The 22,139-nt window shown below is 51.1% G+C and overlaps 1 protein-coding gene across 9 annotated transcripts in view; it reads left to right on the forward strand.

Annotated features, from left to right (window-relative positions):
- AGAP1 (ArfGAP with GTPase domain, ankyrin repeat and PH domain 1) overlaps positions 1 to 22,139 on the forward strand; it is a 523,916-nt gene that overhangs the window by 180,404 nt on the left and 321,373 nt on the right. For 7 of the 9 annotated variants that reach the window (XM_026491633.4, XM_026491634.4, XM_057305787.1 and 4 more), the window contains exon 3: positions 4,252 to 4,339. The exons of the other annotated variants lie outside the window; for them this stretch is intronic. In XM_026491633.4, the coding sequence (XP_026347418.1) occupies positions 4,252 to 4,339 (88 nt within the window). The remainder of the gene's footprint in view (positions 1 to 4,251; positions 4,340 to 22,139) is intronic. 9 annotated transcript variants of the gene reach the window in all.

The following is a 22,139-nucleotide window of genomic DNA, read 5'->3' on the forward strand; positions in this document are numbered from 1 at the left end:
GGACGCGGGCCACGGCCTCGTGCAGGGCATGTTGTGAGTGCGTCACACAAGCCCCTCGCTTCCGCCTGCCCGCGAGCCACGTCCTGTCGTGACCCCGTTTCAAGAGGAGGAGGGGGTGCCCTCAGCGTCCTGGGAACTCCCCCTCAAGCCATAGTCAGCAAGCGGCGGAGCTGGGATTTGAATCTGCGCTTTGCGCTCCCGCATCAGCACGGCCCACTCAGTTTCTGCACCTGTGGGAACCTCCTGTGTCCTGCTGCCTGGGGCGCTAGCTGCTGGCCCCCTGTGGCCGCCGAGTGCTTGAAGGGTGGCCAGTGCGACCGAGGAGCCGAATTTAAAATTTTCATTTAAGTTTAATGAATCGAGATTGAACGAGCCACTGGAGGCCAGGGACTCCCATTTTGACGGTCTGACTGTGATCGTTGAGTACCGAACCCTCTGATTTGGACCCGATTTTGGTGGTTTGTCGGGGGTTCTCCTAGAGCCCACATGTTCATACCAGCCCATAACTGAGGATGCTCACTACTGTAAACGGGTTTTCTGCTGATGTTTCGAAAGCGTGTAATTTCCCGGCGCGAATGCCCAGAGGTGTGGGAGGTGATTACATTAAGAGGCAACGTGGATTCGTGTTCCCAGAACGTAACTGTCTTGAGGTTTGGGCACATGTGCCGAAGGGTCGGCCACATCCGGTGGACAAGGAAACATGGTTCTGCATTCGTGTGGAGGAAATTCTGTATGTCCTGCCCCTGACCTGCGTGTGGATGGATGGACCCACGCAGGACAGCCAGCTCTGCTCGGATCAGGGCGTCCTCCGGCCGTGGAAGGGCAGGCCACACCAGCGGGTCCCCCTCTGCGCCGAGGACTTCTCAGCCTCTGCAGAAAGTGCTCCTTTGTTTGGAGGCATTCTCTGTGGCGTCCATAGGGCTGCCATTGTTTGACACCGCCCCCCAAGACAGGTGGCCCCTTAGGTCAGCGCCTTCAGAATCCCTGATTCTGTCACAAATGCAGCAAGTACATGACATAATCACAAGTCTCAAGTGGACTCTTTATGTGAAATTTTGCAGTAGATTTTCTGGAATCTGTCAGAGGAAAAATTTCAGCGTTTGCTTTCTTTCAAGAGTGGTGGTATCATGCCTCGTGTTTTCTGAAGTTGTGTTGTGGCGAGATCGTCAGTGACCGGCTGCTCTTGGATCCGGACGCCGCTCAGGGGCAGTGGGCGCTCAGTGCTGCTGTCTGGGCAGAGTAGAGCCACCCTGCACATCCCACCTGCAGGGGGAGCCTCTGGTCACAGCCCGTCTGTGGGTTTTCACTGAATTCCCAACTGAGATTTTTACTGACAGCCTTGACTTCCTTTTCAGCAAACTGCACGTTTAGCAGGTAAGCGGTGAGGTGTGGACAACAGAGAAATCAGTCTTAGAGGAGAGGGCACTCCTTTCCCCTGTGTGACGTGAGGACGCATGCAGGGGCCCTGACGATTTGCGGCCTCACCCAGAGGTCGCGGGGCCCGTGGCCCGGTCATGGTGACAGCCTCTGGCTACCGGACATAGGTGGGCCTGTGTGTGATTTTCCGGACGCCGCCCCCACGCGTCTCCCCACGAAGCCTGTAGACGATGGACAGGCTGGTTCCATCCTCTCCTTTTTACACCGGGTAGCAGTCATGGATCCAGTGGAGCTTTACAGCCTGAAGAGCATTTCCGTCCCTTATTTTATTCCTCCTTACAGCTGGGCTGTTAGTTCCTGCCAGTGTTTCAAATTAGCATAAGGCCCATGGGGCGTGAATGTAAGAAGGTCTGTGAGATGGCCATTCAGACTGTAGCACATGCCTTCCCCCACCGCCCCCAAGACTGACTGATTTTCTCCTCCTGAAGGGTAAGCTCATTCTTTGCAGAGCACTGGTGTGGAAGGGAAGGAATGCTGCCACACGCAGAAAGCAGAGACTGCGCAGTGTTGATTCTGAGCATTTTCCTCCTCAGGAAAGAGAAACTCTAATCTTAATTAAAAATTTAATTCTGTGGCATACTGGTTTGGATTTTCTCAGCATGAAGCTGACAAGCAGCAGGTGCCCTTGAGCAAAAGAATAATTAATAGGTAGACATTTTCAGATGATAGAGGCCCCAGGTAAAAAGAAGACATGAGTCACTTCGGGAGGGGAAACATCTTTATTTAGGATCTGCCCACGTCGCCTGGCCTTGTGCCTCAGCAACAAAGCCTCTCTGTTTGTACTCACGCTGGATCATTCACTTGTTGGCTCGTTCACGGGGCCAGTACTGGTGGGAGTCTGCCCAGGCTTGGTGTGACGCTGGGACCCAGAGACAGGGTGACCCCGACCCTGCCCTTTGGGAATCGTCAGCATCCCCAGTCAGACCCGTGGAGTGACGGTGCTAAATAAAGGTCATGAGACAATGTCGTGAGGAGGGCGTGAAGGGGGCTTGGAGGAGAGGTGCCCAGTTGAGGCTGTGCATTAGGAAGGCTTCTCAGAGGAGGTGGCGTCTGAACTGCTTGCTGACCGGTGAGAAGGAATAGTATTTTAGGAAGTGATTGATGAGGAAAGGTCCAGGCGTCCGGAGACAGACAGCAAGGCCTATCAGGATGAGGCAGTTTCCAGGAATCTCTCTGGTACTCTAGGGGTGAGAGGAAAGCCCGTAAGCAGAGAGACCACCTGACATCTGCTCCCGTGATCCAGTGGATAGCAGGCCTGCCCCAGAGTGCCTGGGAAGGTGCTTCTGAGTGCAGGGGCTCCATGACTGGGAAGGCTGGGAATCTGGGATGGCGTCCACGTTTCTGGTTTGAGAGGCCGGGTGGGGAGTGGCCATAGAGATGGAGGAGCAAATTGAGGAGAGTGATGAGATCTGGACGTGCTGGGGTTTGAGTACCAGCATGGATGGTGTGGGGTGCATGCGGGGAACTTACATAGTTCTCCTGGGGGGTGTGGGGAATGAGATTTGGGATCAGTAGCTTACTGGGGGCATGAGAGTCAAGGATCTAGGAGAAACTAGGAGATCTGGAAGGGGGCCCATGTGGGCTGAGAGGAAGTTCGAGGAGGAAGCCCAGGGCAGAAAGTTTGAAGAAAGTGTGGCTTGTCTGCAGCGTCTGGTGATGGGCTGGGTCAGGAGCAAGAGAAAGGCTAGTGCTTTGAGAAATGAAGTCCTTGCCGGCCTCCGGGCAGCGTTCTTGTAGCTCTTGGATCAACACTTGAGATTGTAAGGATGGAGGGCGGGACCAGGAGGGCGCGAATGTGGCCCAGAAACTGGCTCCGGTGGAAAGGGGAGGTAGGCTCTTTTTTTCTTTTTCCCTTTTTTCTTAATTGATTGATTTGGGCATGCTTAAATGCAGAGAGGAAAGTTCTGGTGGGAAAGGGAAAGGGAAAAATATGCAGGGGAGTTCTTGATGGGCAGCTTGCAGAGAGGGTAGAGGGAGTGAGGTCCCGGCACAGGAGAAGGGCAGGCTTCCCGGGGCCGGCGTCCCTCAAGTCCAGGTGTCTTGGCTGTGCTAACAGAGAGCTTTTCCAGAGGAAGGTGCCACACAGGCAGCACTGCGGGCCAGGTGACTGCTGTTTCACTCCATTTCACCCTGCTCTCTCTTGCTAGAGCAGTGGCCCCCCGGGCTCTTGATGGGCATTCTTAACCCAGTCCAAGCACCTTTGCCGCCTCCACCACAGGCCTCTGCTCTGTGTCCCTGTCCTGCAGCAGGGATCCTTGTTCCAGAGAAGCAGGCTTCCTCTTCTCCCTGCCCGGGTCTGAACCCCTGCGGCCCCTCCCCCACTGTTCTTCCTCCGTGTGGCTCTTTTTAACTGGTCTCTCACCTGGCTCCGGGACCAACGCCGTAGTCTTGGTGGAATGTACCAGAATACCATTCTCATTCCTGTATGAGTCTGTACTGCACTGGGCCCCATTTAACACCGCGTACCTCGCTCGGGGTGTGAGAGTGCACATTCTGTGTCGTGGGCTGACCGACTGTGTGCTCTGCTGATGGCACCACCACACGTGGTATCAGGAAGAAGGCTGCTGTGGGTGTGTGCCCAGACGGTGTTGACGCTCTCAGAGCCCAGGAGACCCATGAGAACAGGAGGTGGAAGGAGAGGGCTCAGGAACCCCTTTGACTTCAGGAGGATAGTTGAACGAGCCAGGTTTGGGCCTTCTAGCCGATGCTCAGTTATGATCGTGCTTGGACTTACTGTACTTGTTAACCTCTCTCTGTTTGCAGATTGACGAGTAGAGTGATGGTAATGAACGGTCATCCGATTCTGTGTTTCAGGGGATCGTGGGTAACTTGGCCAGCGGCAAGTCGGCCCTGGTGCACCGGTATCTCACCGGCACGTACGTCCAGGAGGAGTCTCCCGAAGGTATGCTGTCTGGCAGGCTGTCTCAAGCTCGAGAGCGTTTAGTGTATTAACTTTTTCTGTAGCATATTCTAAATCATGACGATGATGCATCACATTTCAAAAAAGAGTAAAATACCAAGCAGTAAAAATCCTTAGGTATGTCATTTCTTCCATAGTAGTTTTAGCTAACTGACCATGTTTACACTGGCATTTAGAACAGCAGAGTAGAGCCTTGAAATGCTGTTGAATTTATTTCTTTTGCAATAGTCCTGGCGTTTCAAATGTCAATCCAGAGTCACCCCCTTTAAGTATTACTCGTCCATTGCTCTGATCTGGACATTGAGTTTATCCGTATCTTGCACGTACTGTTACCTGGTCATGGATCGGAGCCTCTCAGATGACCACCCCTGTACGTTTGAGTATGTTTCCCCGTATATTGTATTACAGACACGTAAGAGTCATTCTGCAGGAGAGTTAGAGATTTCTTTTGCCATTAGGCTTTCGCTTCTTCAGTTAACATATTCATGTTTTATTTTTTTGCTTTAAGTGAAATTACGGTAATGGCAGGAAGCCGTACAGTCCCTGTGTCTTTAATCAATGTCAAGTTCACAGGCGGCTTTCTGAATGATATTTTCTCTCCGTGTAACCTTGTAAGATCCAATTCTGAGACACTGAATTTCTGGTTCCTTCTCTTTCTTACTGGCTGTTCCATTCTTTGCAGATATGGACGCAGGTAACTATACGTTTTCTTCATGGCAGCGCTTGTCTTGTTTGAAGAGAGAGGACAGGCTCAACTTCGCACTGTAGTGTTCCCTCCCTCCTTGTTCTGTGTGCCATCGATTCTGTTTCATTTTATCCTTTTATTTAAGTTACACATTTCACCCTGTTTTGTCCCTTAGATGTGTTCTTAGCAGTAGTCCTGAGTAGCTTCTCATGCTCCCTGTAACACCTGTTCTAGTATTTAACTCTCGTCCTGGAGACTGTGTAACCATTCAGGAGGGTACGGAAGGCTGGCGTTTTGGGGCTCTGCCATCATTCTGCAGAGTTCTGGAGCCCTGTCATCAAAGCCTCGTGGTGGTCACCTCAGGGGAAGGCCGTTTTTTCATTATCCACGTGGAGATGAGGGCATAGGGAGATCAGACATGGAGGCTCCTAGCTGGGAATTGAAGAGAAGCCGCCGCAGCTGTCCAACGGAGAGTATACACACATGCTAGGAAAGGCACGATCTGGAGATGGGCGGGGGGAGAGAATGTTCCGGGTCTTTCTGGCTGCTTCCGTGCGGCTGTGCTGGTGTTGCGTTTGTTCCTTGGTGTCTAAGTGTGGATTGTAGCCGTAGTCGTTTTAATTCCACCGACGGAGTCGGAGCTTTTCTCTTGGGCTTTCTGGGTCTTTGTTGGGGTAGGCGTTGATGACACGACATGCTGAGGGCCGGGCTCGCCTGGCCTCACGTGATCAGCTCTTCGAGTGAATCTGCCCGCACCCTCCTTCCACGCTCTGATTCCGTTCTGGGGTCGCCGGTGACAGGGTCTGGGCCCCTGGTTTTGCTGCCAGTGCTCCGGCTTCTCCCATGTTCAGTTCAGTGCGGAAGCCCCTGCATCACAGACGCCGATCCCTTCCCTACGTAGTGCTGTTTTGTTGTTACCGTGGCTTTTTGCTCTTTTCCCATGTGCTATTTTTGTTCTATTCCATCACATTCGGGGCTGTGGTTTCTCTGCAAGGGGCCCTTATATTTTGATGAGCCTGAAGGCATTTTTCTCTAATGTTCATACTTCAGGTAAAAATTATACACAGAGGGGTGACTTAAACTGTGATCTCTGATGAACCCCCTTCTTTGATTAACACATTTTACTCTACTGAAATTTCATGGCATTGCCTACAGTTTTAAAAATACACTATTTTAAGGGGTAGAAGCATGCGCCTGTACACCAGAGGACATCCCTCTCCTCGTCTACAAAGTCTCATCCCCTGCAGTGGGGCCTGTGCCCAGGGTGTCCTGGATCAGGGGAAAGACACTTCACTGTCTTTTCTCTCGACTTCCAGGGACTCAGCCCGCCCACCTGTCCTCTCACGTGTAACTCAGGTCAAGGGTGGGGCCCCCAGGTGCCCGAGTGGACGTACATCAAGGCGTGCGGCTGCAGAAAGAACTGTGGGTGGGTGCTGCCATGTGCCTGGAAACCCCTTAACTCCCCTGAATCTTTATTTCCCAGGGGCTGTCCACTTGTGCCTTCCTGGAACCAGGCAGGTGGCTGCATCCTTGCCTCGTAGGGAAGCTGGGGAACTGACTCCCACTTCCTGTCCCCTGGCCTGGGCGAGTCTCGTAAAAGCAGGAGAATCAGGTTGTTTCTGAAAGGACGTGAATGAGGAAAGCCTCGATTTCTCACTGTCTGGCCACAGTGGAGTTCTTTCTGGAACTAGAATTCTACCAGGAAGCCTGTAGCTGGAAAGTGATCTCGGTTGTTGTCGAATGTGTTAACATCAACCAGTAACGTGTGCTGACTTGATTGAGAACCTTTCCGTTCTGAATGTTCTGGAGTCGGAATGTCCCAAATCATTGCCAAGGTTTGTGGAGCGCATCGGAGCCATGGAGTCCGCTCCACGCACGCGGACGGCAGGTGAAGCCGGTCATAGCTCAGCCCACCTGTGACTACTCGCAGAGACAGAGGGGGCAGCGAGCTGATGACAGGCATCTCCAGTGCCACCCTGGGGGGAGGGCACGTCCAGTGAGCTGTGGGACCTCTCCACCTCTGACTTGTTCTCTTTTCCTCCTACAATTGCTGGAGAGACCGGCTGCCCCCGGCCGCACGTGGCAGTGACTTGAGGCGCTAGCTTGCTGCTGCAAGTGCCGGTGAGACCGGCCAGTGCATACGGCTCGCTGCAGCTCTCCTGCCCACACAGGTTGTTCCTCGATTTCCTTAACGTGTGAATGTCCCTTAGCGCCACTCACCCGCTGCGGGATCTTCGCATTGCTGGCCGTTTACGGTGGGGAGGGCTTTCTGTTTCCAGAAGAGTTCTCTCTCTGTTGGAAACTGGTGTGGGACGACCCGGACTTTTGCCGGAATGTACTTTTCATCAGATGGATTGTGGCTGGGTCTCCGAGGAGAACAGCTGTTGTGTTTGAACTGGGTGATAAATTCTCATGGATTTTCTTGTAGCAAAGAGAGTTGACAAACACGATTTCAGTAATTTTTAGAGATGCGGTTTAAATCAGGGATGGATTTAAATATTATGTATGTTTTTTAATGAGTAAACTAGCAATGCAAAAGTGGGTAACTCAGCGGGGAGCCAGTGATTCCATCAAAGTCATCCAAGGAGTGACATTTTCATGCAGGCAAATATCCGTTCGGTCGCATGTGTGCATGTGTATCTGAGTCCTAGGGCCGTCATAACAAATACCACAGACTGTGTGGCTTCAGTCCCCAGAACCTTACTGTCCCTGCGCTATGGACCCGAACTCTGAGATGACGGTGTTGACGGGGTTCGTTCTTCCTGGCTCCAAGCACGGGTCTGTTCCCAGCCTCAGTCCTCACGCAGTGTTTTCCGGTGGCCTTGTTTCCATGTCTGGATCGCCCTCTTCTGGGCATGGCAGTCACTGGGCTTAGGGTCCACCCTGCCCTCGTCTAACCTCATCTTTGTCACATCTGCAAAGACCCTGTTTCCAGAAGAGGTCACGTCACGTGTATGAGGGGCTAGGACTCGAACATCTCTGTTACGTGAGGGAATCCCCCCACCAGCGACCCTGCGTGTGTTACGCACACGTGGTGTTTAAGCAGAAACTGCGCTTATCACGGTTGACGTTGTCCTGCTCCCCGTGGGGGCGGGAGGAGTCATGAGCTGCCCCCGCTGTCCCGGGAGGTGCTCCCTGCTGGTGTCCTGGGACTTCACAGAGAGGAGAGGAGCTTGCCTGTGACCGTCACACCTCTAATGGGGATTTCACAGCTGTCACTCACTCTCAGTAACGATACGCAGTGAAAATGACTCCTTTGCGATCAGTGCCCTGTTAATGGCACTAATTAGAATTGTGAATGGTGTTTTGGGCGTGTGATCTGAGCGTCCGCCTCATGTGCGTGCTTAATATTCACTGAGCGCCGCGCCTTCCCCACCACAGACCCCGTGGGACTGCCGCCCGGGTTTTCACTCTCTCCCCTCAAAATTAAGAAAAAGAGAAAGGAAAGGAAACTTAGCTGTCCAGTGTCCGTGGGAACTTGGCAGACACCTGCCCTGAGCCGCTGAACCCCTGGCGGACTGGGAGGTTGTGGCTTATGGTGTCCTCGAGAGACGTTAAGCTGTAGAATGGAGTCACTGCTCTGAGACCTTGTCTCTGTGACATCCCCACGTTACTCCTCTTGTCTCTCATGCCGTGGGCCCTGCTCAGCGGTGCAGACAGCTCGTGCAGGAGGGTGTGGAGCCCGGAGAAGCTCACACCGAGAAGCCGCCTTGTCGGTGGTACAGGGGAAGGGCCCACGGGTTCTCCAAGACGAGACTCAGCTGTCCTGTGGATTGAGTGGAAGATGCTAAGGTCGGTAGAGACAAGCTTAAGAATGTCCACCAACCCTCCCTCCTGTGATTGTACAATTAACTGCTCTTAGCTCATTTTTCAAGCCACTGTGGGAACTAAACGGGGTGAAGGTGTCAGGGTGCCCCGTTCCTGGCTGCCGCTGTCCCATGTGGGTGGAGAGCTCTGTGGTCACTGCTCCTGGCAGAAGCCAGGGCCTGCTGACCGTAAGGTCCCAGCAAGCAGGCTGTCCCTCCCCTATTCCTGCCCTCAGCACTCTGCCTGCAACTGTTTCCCAGCAGATGTGTCTGTCTCGGGCGGGAGATGGGAGATACGTTCTCAGGAGCACATGGATCTGAAATTTTTTTTAATGAATGTTTACTTAGTTGCTTAGAAACAAACCATGTGGTAAACACTTAGCCATATTTTCTGGGACACATGAAATGCATTTAAGCTGTCAGTCCCTAAAACCCTTTCCAAATCAAATAAACTTAAAAAAAATTTTGTCAGCTACCACTGCTCAACAGATGTTAGGGCTTATTTCTAAACACGTCCTCTTGTGCTGTTTAAAGTCCCAATGAAAAAAATCTGTAAACTCTAATAAAAGTTGAGTAGTTTCGAAATCCAGCCATTTAATGTTTTAACATAATTTTGCCGTGTTACTTGTAACCAAGTGATTATGAGTACATGATAATTTTTTAATGAGGATTATCTGTAAACCTTGAGATTATGAGCAGCTTGCTGGTAGGTTGGTTTAATAGATCAGGCACAAGTCAGGTCTTCTTCACATTCTTGAATCATTTCGAACCCGCCTCTGGGTTCATTGGCTCTTGCTTTCTTCCACCTGCTCTTAACTCTGTCCTCTCACACGTAAGCCATGTTGAGGGCCAGGTGATGTTGTCCAGAATAAGTGAGGGACCCTGAAATTACCCCTAAAGCTAGAAAGAAACAATAAAAGAGAAGCACATTCTACTTGTTTTGAACAAGAAAAAGAAAGCTAAGGCTGTAAAATAAGAATGAGAAGGTCGTCATGTTTTTGGCATTGACCAAGCTGGCAGGACAAAATGTGTTTTCGAGTTGGTCGTTTGGAACTCAGAACACATCTTCCCATGTTGTTATAATTAAGTCAACAAGAAACCAAGGGCGTCCTGAGAGCGGGTACCTTCCAGAGAGGAGAAGAGCCTTCTGTTTAGAGAACTCTAATTCAAGGCAGCGACTTACACCTGGCTGAAGGAGAGTCTGAGCACTCAGAAGAGGGCCTGCTGGCTTCTGCCGGGAAGAGCTCCAGCTTCCCCTGCGGCCCACAAATGCTCACTTAGGCCATGTGACACAGAGACCCCAAATAGCACGGTGCATGCTGTTGACACAGCTGTAGCTTTCCCAAGACCTCTCAGGACATCACACATTGCTACAAAACCATTTCTTTACTAGGAAGAGGAGGTGAGGGTCCAGGAAGTTTCATCTTCGCAATTATAGATCATTTTTTACTAGGGAAATCTTAATACTGAAGGTGGTTTTTAGAGCTTTAAATGCATGAGCTCTGTATTGCAAGTGAAAAAGTAGTCATTGGATCCCTCAACGCTGAACCCCATCCAGGTGAAAGCACCCTGGTCCATTGCTACATCCGTCCCTGTCTCTGGCCTTGATTCTGTCATCTTGCTGGCAGCTGGCTCCTGTCCCAGGCAGTCTGAATGGTAGCAGAGCCATCCACCACTGGCCCAGGCAGCGGCCTGCTCTGATCTGGAAAACACAGGGTGCGTGTTAATTGTGTCAGCCTAGACCACCTTCAAGGAGCTTACGTAGAAGAGCAGGGATTTATTAACTCGTGTACTGGGAGCAGCTAAGGGGACGGATTTCGCTCTAGAAAGACCCTGTTGATCCACGTAAGCTCATGAGGAACGGTCTGTCCCACTTCTTGCCCTGGTGGGCTTCGTGCTCAGCTAGGTCTCTCCACTTGGTGGCAGGCATTTCATTGGTGGCCTCATGACCGTGTGGTCCTTAGTGTTCCCAGGAGCTGGGGAGGAGACTTGGCTGTGTCTCTCACTCGCTGCAGCAGCAGATCAGACACCCCTCTGGTTGCCTGGCTGGAGTCTCGCGCCGTTCTGTATCGTCCCCAGTGGGGCTTGTAATGCAGAGCTCGTCCCTGGCTCGCAGATCTGCTGTCTGGCTTTGTGCTCTGAAGGCCTGCCCTGGCAGCGCCCGGGCACTGTTTGAACTCACCCCTGTGCACCACTACCAGGTCTCTCTGGCTTCTACCGTCCCACTTTGACTGTGGACCTTGGGCTCTTCAGGCATGTTTTCCTTCTTGATTTTCAGGGGCTGCAACCTTTGGAATGTCGTGCATTTATTTGGATCTTAAAGTATCAGCTCACAGGGCTGTTTTTCTGCATCCCCCTCCCCACTGTTGTCTTAACTCACCACCCCTCATCCCCCTCAGTCTGTTTTACTGGTCCTGGGAAGTGGGAGAGATCAGACACTTGTAACCATGCCTTCGCTAAGGCGATCTGACCACTGGGGTTGAGAGGTTTTCTGTGGAAGGTAGCACAGAAAGGGAGAAATACTGAGCTGAGGCCAGCCTTGGGGTGAGAGAGGAGAGGGTGAGGGGCACGCCACGTCTGGTGCAGGGGAGGAAGGCTCAGGTAAGGAGAAGCTCCCTGTGTGGCTGCGGGGTCAGGGTGGAGAGACTGACATTCCAGAGGAGGCTGGGTGTTAAGTTGACTGGATAAAGCTCACGCTTCAGTGATGACTGATGAGAGATGGAGCGGTGGACATTGAAGAAAATGTTACATCCCACGAGACCATGCTTGCTTGACCTCAGCACTCCAAGTGCAAGCTCCCCTTTGGGGTCATGGCCAGCTCCAAGGACCAGGACATGGTGATGAGGGAGGTAAAAGTTTGCAGCAGTGAAATAGGCCAAGTGCCAAAACTGTGGGAGAATCTATGGTAAAATGAAAGGGCCCTTGCACATCCTTCCAGGTCATGTGACCCTGCAGGAGTCCCTGCCTCCAGCCTGAGGGCAGAGGTCATGTGACCCTGCAGGAGGCCGGTGCCTCCGGCCTGAGGGCGGGGTGTCCGCAGGAACCAGCCACATGCGGTGGGAAGGATCGTTCTGATCGTGTGTGTGCAGAGCTACCAGTGATCCTCTACAGGTGACAGTTCCATCTGGTTCACATGGATTCGCTGATGGCTGACCCAGGCCAGAAGTGGAAACCAGAGTCCACTTCAGTGTCGTGTTTTGTGCATCCTGGGCGGCTTCCTGGAGGACGCGTGTTGGGAGACTCTGAGGCAGGATTTAGTCCAGGCAGAATACAAAGTGTCCTGAGCAGGTGGTGGCTGCCGTGGGCCCGGAAGCAGCTTGTGTTCTGTTCACGCGGCCCCAAGGAGCAGCGTGTGTGGCTGGCGTTTGTTACCCTTTCCGAGCCCCATTTTTTTAAAGCTTTTTTGCTTATTTTGAAAAGTAACATCACAGACAAAAGAAGCAAACAGCACTTGCTGTTTGAGGGCCACTTGACTGGTGGACGGTGTGGAGAGAGCGGAGGAGGGGGGCTTGGCTCACAGACCGTCTCGCAGCGTGTTCTTGCCTCTGCACTCCATGGGGTGGGGAGCGGGTTCAGGCTGAACGAAGAGGGGCGATTTGGCGCCCGGACAAGCATGGGGGAACATGTGGAAGAACCGTCTGAACCCAGGTGCCCGGTAACCGCATAGCCTGGCAGGGGGTCAAGCCCGCTGCTCTGTGCGTCTTCCCTTACAGCCCAGGGAAGAAAGAGGCCCTCAGGGGGCAGGGATGGGGGGATGGCTAATGTAGATGTGTTCTGAAGGGAGTCGGGGGTCCGGCCTCTGACAGGCCCTTACAGGAGCTGGCTTTGGAGAGGAATGTGGGAATGGGGGAGGAGTCCTCAGACAACCTTTGGGGGTTGGAACAGATTCACATCCCGATGGAAGGAACTGCGGGAACCCGTTGACCTCTGAGCCCTCCGCAGCCCTGTCGGGTGCTGGCTGCTCCTTAGTTCTGAGAAACACCGGCCGCAGGGTGTGTTTGTGCTGTCCCGGCCCTGTGCCCTGGCGTGCTCTCCAGCTTGGGCAGACGCCTCCTGTGCACCAGGGACTGGTGCAAGCTGATCTTGTTCCAGAACGTTCCAGATGCAAGAGCTTCCTGGGCCTTGTGCAGGGTCAGGTTCAGCTGGAGAGGCAGTGACACTGACACACACACACACACACACACACACACACACCGTGAGGACGCCCCAGTGCTTTGCAGGCTCAGGGCTGTCCAGTTCACACTCCGCGCTGGCCTCAGGCATTCTCGCCAACCAAGGCTCCCTCTAGGATGGGGACACAGGCTTGGAGACAAATCCTGGATTCCTTCCATTAAAGCAAATACACTGTTTCCATTGGGCTGGAACAGTTAGAGCGAGTCTCCAGAGAGAAGGTGGAAAATACCCATCTGAGCAGTCATGTGCCGGCATCGGCATGAGAAATGTCACAGGGGAGACTGGCTCTAGCAGCGTCACCCTGCTTGGGCTCTGACTGCCCAGGAGCTGAAGAGTCACTGCACTTTTAAACGTTTGTAAAAATAAATAAACCAACAAACAGAAACCCAGCAGAAAAGAAGAATACGGCCCACAGTGCCTAAACTTTATTTTCTGGCCCTTTACTGACCATTTGCAGACCCCTACCCTACAGTGTGTGGAAATGACAGCTCAGTACAATGTATAGGATTTCTTGTTTTCTCTGTAGGGTTGAATCTAACAGTGTGAGCAGCCTTTTTTAATTTCTTGACGTGGATACCTGATTGATATTCAGGGTGTAGTGAGTGAGCCGTTATTTTATTGTTATTATTATTTTTAATGAGAGAGTGAGTGAGAGCGAGTTGGGGCTGAGAAGTAGACAGAGAGGAAGAGAGAATCTCAAGCAGGCTCCACGCTTAGCATGGAGCCCCACGTGGGGCTCGAGCCCATGACCCGGGATCGTGACCTAGGCTAAAATCAAGAGTTGGACACGTAACCTGACCGAGCCACCCAGGTGCTCCGTGAGTGAGGAATTCTGAAAACCGTTACTTTTCCATATTTAATTCTAGGATTGTGTATTTAAAAACAGTTCATGCACAGATTATTTTTTTAACGGAAAGTTATTTTCACATGGATAGCACTAGTTGAGAACAATAAATCCGAGGGACTAAGAGACCGTTTGCCAGCGTGCTAGTACCTGAATAACCCAGCCTCCAGCTACTGTTCGGTGCGTGCCGATGCGCTCCCGCTCACGTTCTGACCCTCTGGCCTCCAGCAACCGTGTCAGGCCACAGGTAGTGTCACTGATCAAGGAAGCCTTGTTAAAATATTCTCGGTGAGGGCCCTGATTTGCAAAGCTCTTTGTAAGTTTACCTTTTTTGATGCTTAAAATAAATGTGCAGAATATTAAAAATAAAACATCCAGAAATGTATTTTCCCCCAAAGAAACAAATGTCAAAGACTAAATATATTTCATTAAGTTCACCAGGCAAGCTATTTCAGGGGCGGCAGTAGACGCTGGAATGTTCAAGTGCAACCACAGTGGTGGGCATTGGAACATTTTCAATAAACAGTTTACTAATTTGGTTATAAATCAGATTTTACTGAGCAGGGGCCATCACTGTGTATGACTGTTTCCTCTAGAATGCAGATTCAGGACTGCCCCCCCACCCCATCCACTCAGTGGGTTCTGGGGGCAGGGTCTGCACCTGCTCATGGTGCCCAGCACCCCCACCCCCAATCCAACTCCAGGCCTGGCTCTTCTTGTCCGCTTCCTGTCCTGCCTGCTGCCCTTGAAAACGAGCTGCCTTAGGGCACCGCTTCTGCCTCGTTCCCTCTGTTTCCCGCACCAGCACTGTGCTTGCTGACCACATGAGTGGTGGTTCAGAAGACCACGATGGGGTGGATCTGAGTGGATCCCCGTTGCTGAATTGGCAGGAAGCGCTTGGGAAAGGCTCACACATAGCAACACTCTTGCCTGCTTCTAGGAAGAACCGGATAGTATCAGTGGCGTGCAAATCAGATACGTTCTATCCCTTTGCTCTGGAAGCCTGGCTGGAGATTAGGAACACAGCTTGGGTTTAGGTAGGTATGGAGAGGCTGTTAGCAGAGACATGGAGAATCTTCTGCGCGGAGCAGTTTAGGACGCACTGTCGAAGACTTGCTGTTTCATACGCTGTTTTGACTTGTTGTTCTCCTGGATTTTCCGGAACGTGTGGAATTAGGACCGAGTATTAGGCAAAGCCTTGGTTTTCATGTGGGAACGGGAGCACTGTCTTTTGCTGTCTGGTTGCGTCCTCCTGGGTGTGCTCCCGTGTCACCGCATTTGCAGTTGGAGACTCTCCCTCTAAATGTGAGTTTGCATTTGGAAATCGCAAAGTCGTCGTTGTAACATAGCAATTACTAGCTCATTTCTGTGAGGCGCTTGTGACATTTAAGGACCCGACAGGGAGCTGACGGGGACTAGCTCCTGCCCTCTCACCTTGGCCGCTTGAGTCAGGTGCTGTGATTACCTGAGTTTTCACGAGGAAATGAAGGCACCAGGAGGCACGGGCACCATTCGAGGTTTGGGCCCAGGGTTGACCTTGGTGGGCGGTACTGCATCTCTTCCCCTTCACTGCTGCCTGGAAGCACTACCACCCAGCATCGCAACTTGATCATCAGCTGGGCTCCGGGCGCTTGGAAGGGCCTTGGGCCACCATGCGTACTGAGTGCTGGGCTCTGCCATCCACTACAGGGGGCTTGACCCCGGAGCAGCCGCCGAGTTACTGGGGAAAATACTGAGTTCTGTGGAGGAGTGTTAAGTGAGCTTTGAGCTTTGGGTTCTAGCTTCCAAAACAGCGTTGCAGGGAAATCCCAGGTGTGTGGGACCAGAGCAGACCGAGTAGATCTGGGGGCCGGGGGAGGCCTTGGCTCATGATCCATGGTGGGTCCCACTGCGAGTGGCCTGGGTGGTCAGCATTTCACCTGCAGCATGAGGTGAGGCCAGGCAGGTAGGAAGCTGTTCGCCCACAGAGCTGTCTTTCCAGATGGGGTTGCCCTTATTTCAGGTGGAGCCCTGGCCACCTCTGGGCTCTGTGGCCTCCGTGCCTGCCTGCCTTCTGGAATTGATGATGGCACAGAGCATATGCTCCTCTTTGCAGTAGCTGAGCTTCTGTGGCTCTGATTACAGATGACTTTTGGGGGGATAATAGTATTTAACAGCAATTTTAGATAGTGTTTTTTGGGGGGTGGGGGAAACTCATAAAACGTAATGAGAGTGATATTGGGTCTGTCAGTGGATGTTGAAAATTGGAGATTGGTCTGGATAAACCAACCTACACACCTGCCCAGAGTTGCTGTGTTTATTTTAGTCTTAGAAAGAGGTGATTTGGCGGAGAGAACTTTCAATAGGTTTTGTGTATTAAACTGCTGGTTTGCATATTCCTCAAAGCTCTTGGAAGCTCAGATGTGAAGAAATCCTAACTGTTGAGCAACAAACCACTTCCTCAAACGTTCGTTTTCCACCTTCTGTTTGAGCGGTAGTCCTCCGGGCAGGCCTCTGGGGCACTGCGGTGCTCCGCGGGAGGTGCTCCTGAGGGGCCGCAGCGAAGCTCTTCTTGGAAGCACAGAATAGGGCCTGAGGCTCTCGGGTTCCAGTGCTGTGTCCGCCTTTCTGTCCAGCTGGTTTCGGTTTTGTTGGCTTGATGTCAAGAAAACGTGAGCTGCATGAGTGACACTTAAAAAAAAAAAAGTATCAACCGGTTTGCTATTTCAAGGTATCCTTCCACTAAATGGACACACAAGTATCGAAGTAAAAGGAGTGGCTGGACTTTTTTAACTCCCGTGTTGACTTAAAGAAAGGAGCTGTTCTCCTTCCGTGGAATTGTTCAGTTAGGGGCCCCCTAAGTCATGGTGAGCACTAAACGCACCATGACGTACCCCCGAGTCAGCTAGTGAACTAATCATTATTGCTCCCTGACTGACATCCACAGAAAGCTGTCCCCACACACGTGCCTGGCTTGTCGGTCGTGACAACGTGGGACACACCCCGTAGCAAGGTGCTTGTCTGGATAGATTCCTGGTGCAGACACTTGCAGGACACGGGTTTTAAAAGGCCAGGTTCAAAGCCGCCACTCTGCTAACATGCCAGAAGGTGGGTTTCTGCATTTACGTAGGAGTTTACCCAGCACAGCCAACTCCACACGCTCTCGGTCTCCTTCACTGCATCACATGCTTGGTTCCTTGTTAACTACGATTCACTTCCAAAACCACTTACCCATAGTTAAAAGGCTTACATCAACCATGTTTAAAAGCCTGCAGCCTTGCTGGAGAAGTTCTTTTGAGGAGCTTCGAAACGCTGCTGCTTGATAAGAACCCCACCTTTGCTGGCAGGCGCAGTTTCCACCAGTGCCTCTGTTTTCTCTTCTTGATAGTGATGTTGAGAGTCCGTGTCACTGTTTCCTGGAACATCGTGAGGTCTTTTGATCTGCAGATGCAGATCTCTGCATTTCTGGAAAATTCCTTTGTATTCCATCTCTCAAGACTCTTGTCGTTTTTGGGGGGACCTTGTTGTCAGCGACCCCGTGTACACTTTTGTCAGGTTGGTCTGTCGTCCTGTCCGCTAACTTCTGCCTCAGGGGCTTATCTCCTTCTCATCTCACCAGCTGTTTATTTCAAGCCATCCCTCTGTGTCTGACTCTCAGCTTGGAGCACTGTCTCTTCTGTTCCTGGTTTTTCAAATTTTACTCATTTGTTCCAACATGTCGCTCTGGTTCTCCTTTCTAGAGGTTTCCACTTCATTTCCTATTTGAGATTCTCATCCCTGGCATTCTTGTTGTTTGGAAAGCCTGTTCTTAAATTGCATTAGAGAGGGAGGCGATTGTAAGGGATTTCCTTCTGCTTTTTGAGTTTTGTTTTCTTCTCCGTTGGCTCCGTTGGCTCCTGTGTTTTGCATGCTCCCTTCCTGTCTCCCTTCTTGCTTCCTCCCGAAGCATCGGTGCATGGCCTGCATACCATTTCCTCATACTGGTGCTGTCCTGGCTGTGCTCTGGGGCCCTGCAGGGTCAGCCACTGATACTGGCTGGGGCCACCGAGAAGCCTCCTCTCGCCCGTCCCAAGTCAGGTACGGGGTGTGGAGAGCCCCCTGCCATCTGGTTTCCCGTGGTAGGTGATAACCCAGGTCTTGAGTGTCCTGGAGCAGAGGGCTGGACCGCTCTGCTCGCATTGCTGTTCTGCAGACCTCAGTCACGCATGCAGATCCCCCACAGGCAAGCGCTTGGGCCACGGGACTGGAGGCTGGATGTTATTTTCCTGGAGAATTACAGTATAAATGCATCATCATGCCCTACCCATCCCTCTCCTCCACCCTCTGAGGGAACCACCCCCAAACCACAGGGATCTGCTCTTTGTCACAGGCTGGGGCTCTGCTTTTCCTGTGAATTTACGAATGTCCAAGTATGGGGTTCCCTTTATTTATGGGGCAGGGGATGGAATACATAGTGTCATTCCCCAGGCTCCCCACCCCTGCATTCTGGCATTCTCTTTGCCGCCAGAGGGTTGAGGATAAGGCTGTGCTGCCTCTACCATTTTTCCCTCTGCCCTCTGGGGGCTGTTGTTAACCCCGGGAGTGCGATTCAGGGCCCTGCCCAGTCCTTGAGTCTTCTTTTTCTCTAAGGCCCACTGTTTTTGAGGTTTCAGTCTGCGGAGCTTCACCCCTTTTCTCAGTGTATGATGAATTTTCTTCCTCCTGCTGTTTACTTTCCCCCCTTTGTTTTATTAGGAATAAAGGAAAGGAAATTCAATTACAGTGAAGTTCAAATCTGCCATCTTAACCTGGAACTTTGACTTCTCTCCCGATCTTCCTTTGTTATTTTACTTAGATCTGGGTGAAGTGAACTCATTAGAGACCACGGCCTGCCCAAGGAAGTAACATGTTGAACCCTCATCTTACCCGAGTCATAACCCCGAGTGCTTCACCCATGGAAGCACTTAGCGGTCACCGCACATTAATCTGCACTGCTGGTACATTTTTATAGTTGTTACTGTTTTGTTTTTTTTTAAACAATGTAAGTTTAAAAAAAAATTGGCAGAGGAAATGAAATTTGACTCCATTAAATTTTGTAAACTAATACATTACTGATGAGACTTTTTTCGCAGTGAAAAAATAATACGTGGTCCAAAATTCCTTTTAAATGTCACAATACAAAACTTCTCCAAAACCTCCTTATTAATAAGTTACTGACTTCGGTATTTTCGTCAAACTTAAAAGGGCAAAATTCAAAAGTTTTTGGCACATTCATGAGTAATTTTTTTATATTCTCTTAGGGAGAAATAAATTCATAGTCTTTTTCAATGTATCCCTCTCATTCCACTTGTCTTACATAATTAGGGAACAATAACATTTACAGATACTCTGTTTTATCTTGGGGCTATATGGAGAACATTTTAGGCAAATGTCAGAAAGGTCTCCATGGCCAAGAATGTGTGCGCTGGGAGCGTAGGAGACCCAGTCCCTGATGTGTGTCCTCGCCTGAGCCACGACTCGTGATCGCTGACCGGTCGCAAGGCCAGCTTGCCCCCACGTGAGCACCGGGGACCAGCCACAGCTCCGTCAGACACTAGGATGATGCCCCTGCCCTTCCTTATGGGAAAGGGAAATGACATGCTGTGAAATGCAAACTGAAACTCAAAAATAATTTTCATCCTTTGCCAAAGCATGAAAAAGTAAAGATGAAAATCCACAGTTAAAAAAAAGGTGGGGGGGACAACGTGATAAGTAGGTTTCTTTTTGGTGATGATTTCGGAGTTGTGAGCAGAGCAAGAAGAGGCCGGCCCCCTGTGTTCTTGATCGGCCCTGTGGGTGCTGGGAACTTCCACGAAGGCTGTGAGGCTCATCTGTGGACAGGGTGGTGTGGCGTGGACCTTGTCCCAACAGAGTCCCTCATGGAAGAGAGGGGGCAGGGATCCGTGGGCCATCTGGGTTTGGGTCTCCTTCCTGCAGCATGCTGGCGTGGGGGTCTCAGCGCCTGACCTTCCTTTCCTCCCCAGGAGATGGGGGTGTTGGTAACGATATTCGCCTCACCAGGTGTCGTGAGTAATGGCGGAGAGCATGTGGGAAGAAAAGCGCTTTGTGGACTCTCGAGTGTTCTGGGTCTCTGTTATTAGTGTCACTTTCTCTTGCTCAGAGAACTGTTAACCATACATTAATAGCTTTCATTCCAATTAGCCAAAATGATAGAAACAGAAATGTCAAACATCTGTTGCAGTATTCACTCCCAAGAAAGCTTTTTTTAATAGGAAAATTTAGTTTGCTTTTTCTTCCCCCTTCAACAGAATGACCGTGCATTTGAGCACTTACCCCTCTGCGGACCGCTCTCCGCGGCAGATCGACCCCACCGACTGTGTGCTGAATATTAGAAGGAACCCAGTTGTTTTACTTACTCCAGCATCCCAAATTTAAAGCTGGTTCCCAGGAATGAGACCAGGACTCAGGATAGTAACCTCGAAACTTTTAGAGTGTTTCATTACAGTTGGATGGTAAGAGATGTCCTCAAGTCTTCCTGAAAGATGGAGACCAGAATTGTGTTGTTCATGACCCCTACACGTCAGCATCCCTATTCTCGGTAGGCGAGTCCAGGTCCGCCTCTCCTCCATTTTGGGGAGAAATGAAGACCTTGGCTCACTTCAGAATGCAAGCTCAAGGGCACACAAAGGTCAACATGGAAGTTTCCTGGGAAGCCTGAAAACTTGCTTTTGGGTGAACCAGAAATTGCACGTGACGTTGAGTTCAGGCAAGCAGGGCAGCCTGTCTGTCTGCTGTATGCCGAGTGTGGTGCTGTTTCCCTCTGCTGGCCCCACCACGTCTTGGGAAGCAATCGACATAAGGAAAGAGGGACATCCGTTTTCCATTCCCACAGGCATGGCATCCCAGGTTCGGGGCCCTGGTGCTGGGGTCGAGCTGGTGGGTTGGCACATCCCCGCCTGCCACGCCCACTGCACACCTGTACACAGATGTGCTGGGCCAGCCCATGTTGACGGTTTCCAAGATGAGGTCAGGTTTGGGGACACTTTCTAAAAGTAAAATCATCCCAGAAGTAATTTAATATTATGTAATACTATCTGGCAGAGAAGGTTGAACCATTCATGTCACAAATGTATAGTATCGGCCACGGGGAAGGCTGGGCGTCGTGTGCTGGGGAGCACAAAGTTGGGTAGAAGAGACCTGCAGGAAAATAATTGGAAATTGGATTATAAAATAGGCATCAAAAAACCCTTCATGAAAAGTGCAGCTGCATGTAGAGTTTGGTGGTGACCTCTTAAATTTAAGGTAGGCAAAGATGTAATGCTTGGGATGGGACGGAGTGTTTGCATTGAAGTAACAAGAGCCGTGGCCCCTGCTGAGGCCAGACCAGCTCTGTGCATCACAAGCTTTCCTCCTGAGGCTCTCATTTTTGTGTTTCTAAACTGTAGAAAACGAGTTCTTAAAGTCTTATTTTATGGACGTGCCAGACGACATTTCTCCAGTGCCCGGCGACCATGTTCCCGTGAGCCTGCTGGCGGGCAATAGGAGTTTATTTATATGTAACTTTTATTAATCACGTTCTTCTCACTTTCTGGGTGCTTCAGCACCTGGCTGAATTTTATCTAATTATTAAATCTGTGGTCTCATGGCAACTGCATAGGAATATTTAATTCTTTTTCCGATGTATGTATAGTACCAGAAAAATCTCGTAAGCCAGTTATAGGTGTCTAATATTTGTAATTGTAAGATGTTGAAAAGACATGCTAATTATATACCTTGAGGGGAAACATAAAGTGATTTTAGAATTGGGAGGGGCCTTTAGAGATGGAAGAAAGGATCGCCCCTCCTTTTAGAGGTGCTGTAAATTAGGTCTGGAGTCCTTTGCTGGTTACAAAGCCTGAGATTGGAGAGGAACAAAGAGAGGTCATTGCAAACCTTCTTGACTTGAATACTGTGATTGAAGCATCTGGAAACATAAGTTGCAAACAAGATTCCACAAACACACTTTAAAGGAAGAAAACGAAAGAATGGATGTGAAATTCATCCAAGAGTGCCGTGGGTAGGACATGCGAGGAGGAGGTGCTCAGCTCCATGCCTTTCTATTCCTGGCGAGCTGGGTGCCGATGCCTGCTCCCCGAGTAGGGAAGAGTCAGGGAGGGGTGCTGGTAGTTTGGGAACGGGGGTGGTCCCAGGGACAGGCTCTGCTGCTCGCCCCCTGCTTGGAGGCCACCTGGACTGGTGAGGAGTCAGGTGTGTGTGGCCAGTGTGCCCAGGGCAGGCCTCTGTGTGCCCTCAGATACTGGCGCAGCAGGCAGCTGC

The sequence above is a fragment of the Ursus arctos genome, unplaced genomic scaffold (genome assembly GCF_023065955.2).
Source record: "Ursus arctos isolate Adak ecotype North America unplaced genomic scaffold, UrsArc2.0 scaffold_1, whole genome shotgun sequence".
In the NCBI taxonomy this organism is placed as follows: domain Eukaryota; kingdom Metazoa; phylum Chordata; class Mammalia; order Carnivora; family Ursidae; genus Ursus; species Ursus arctos.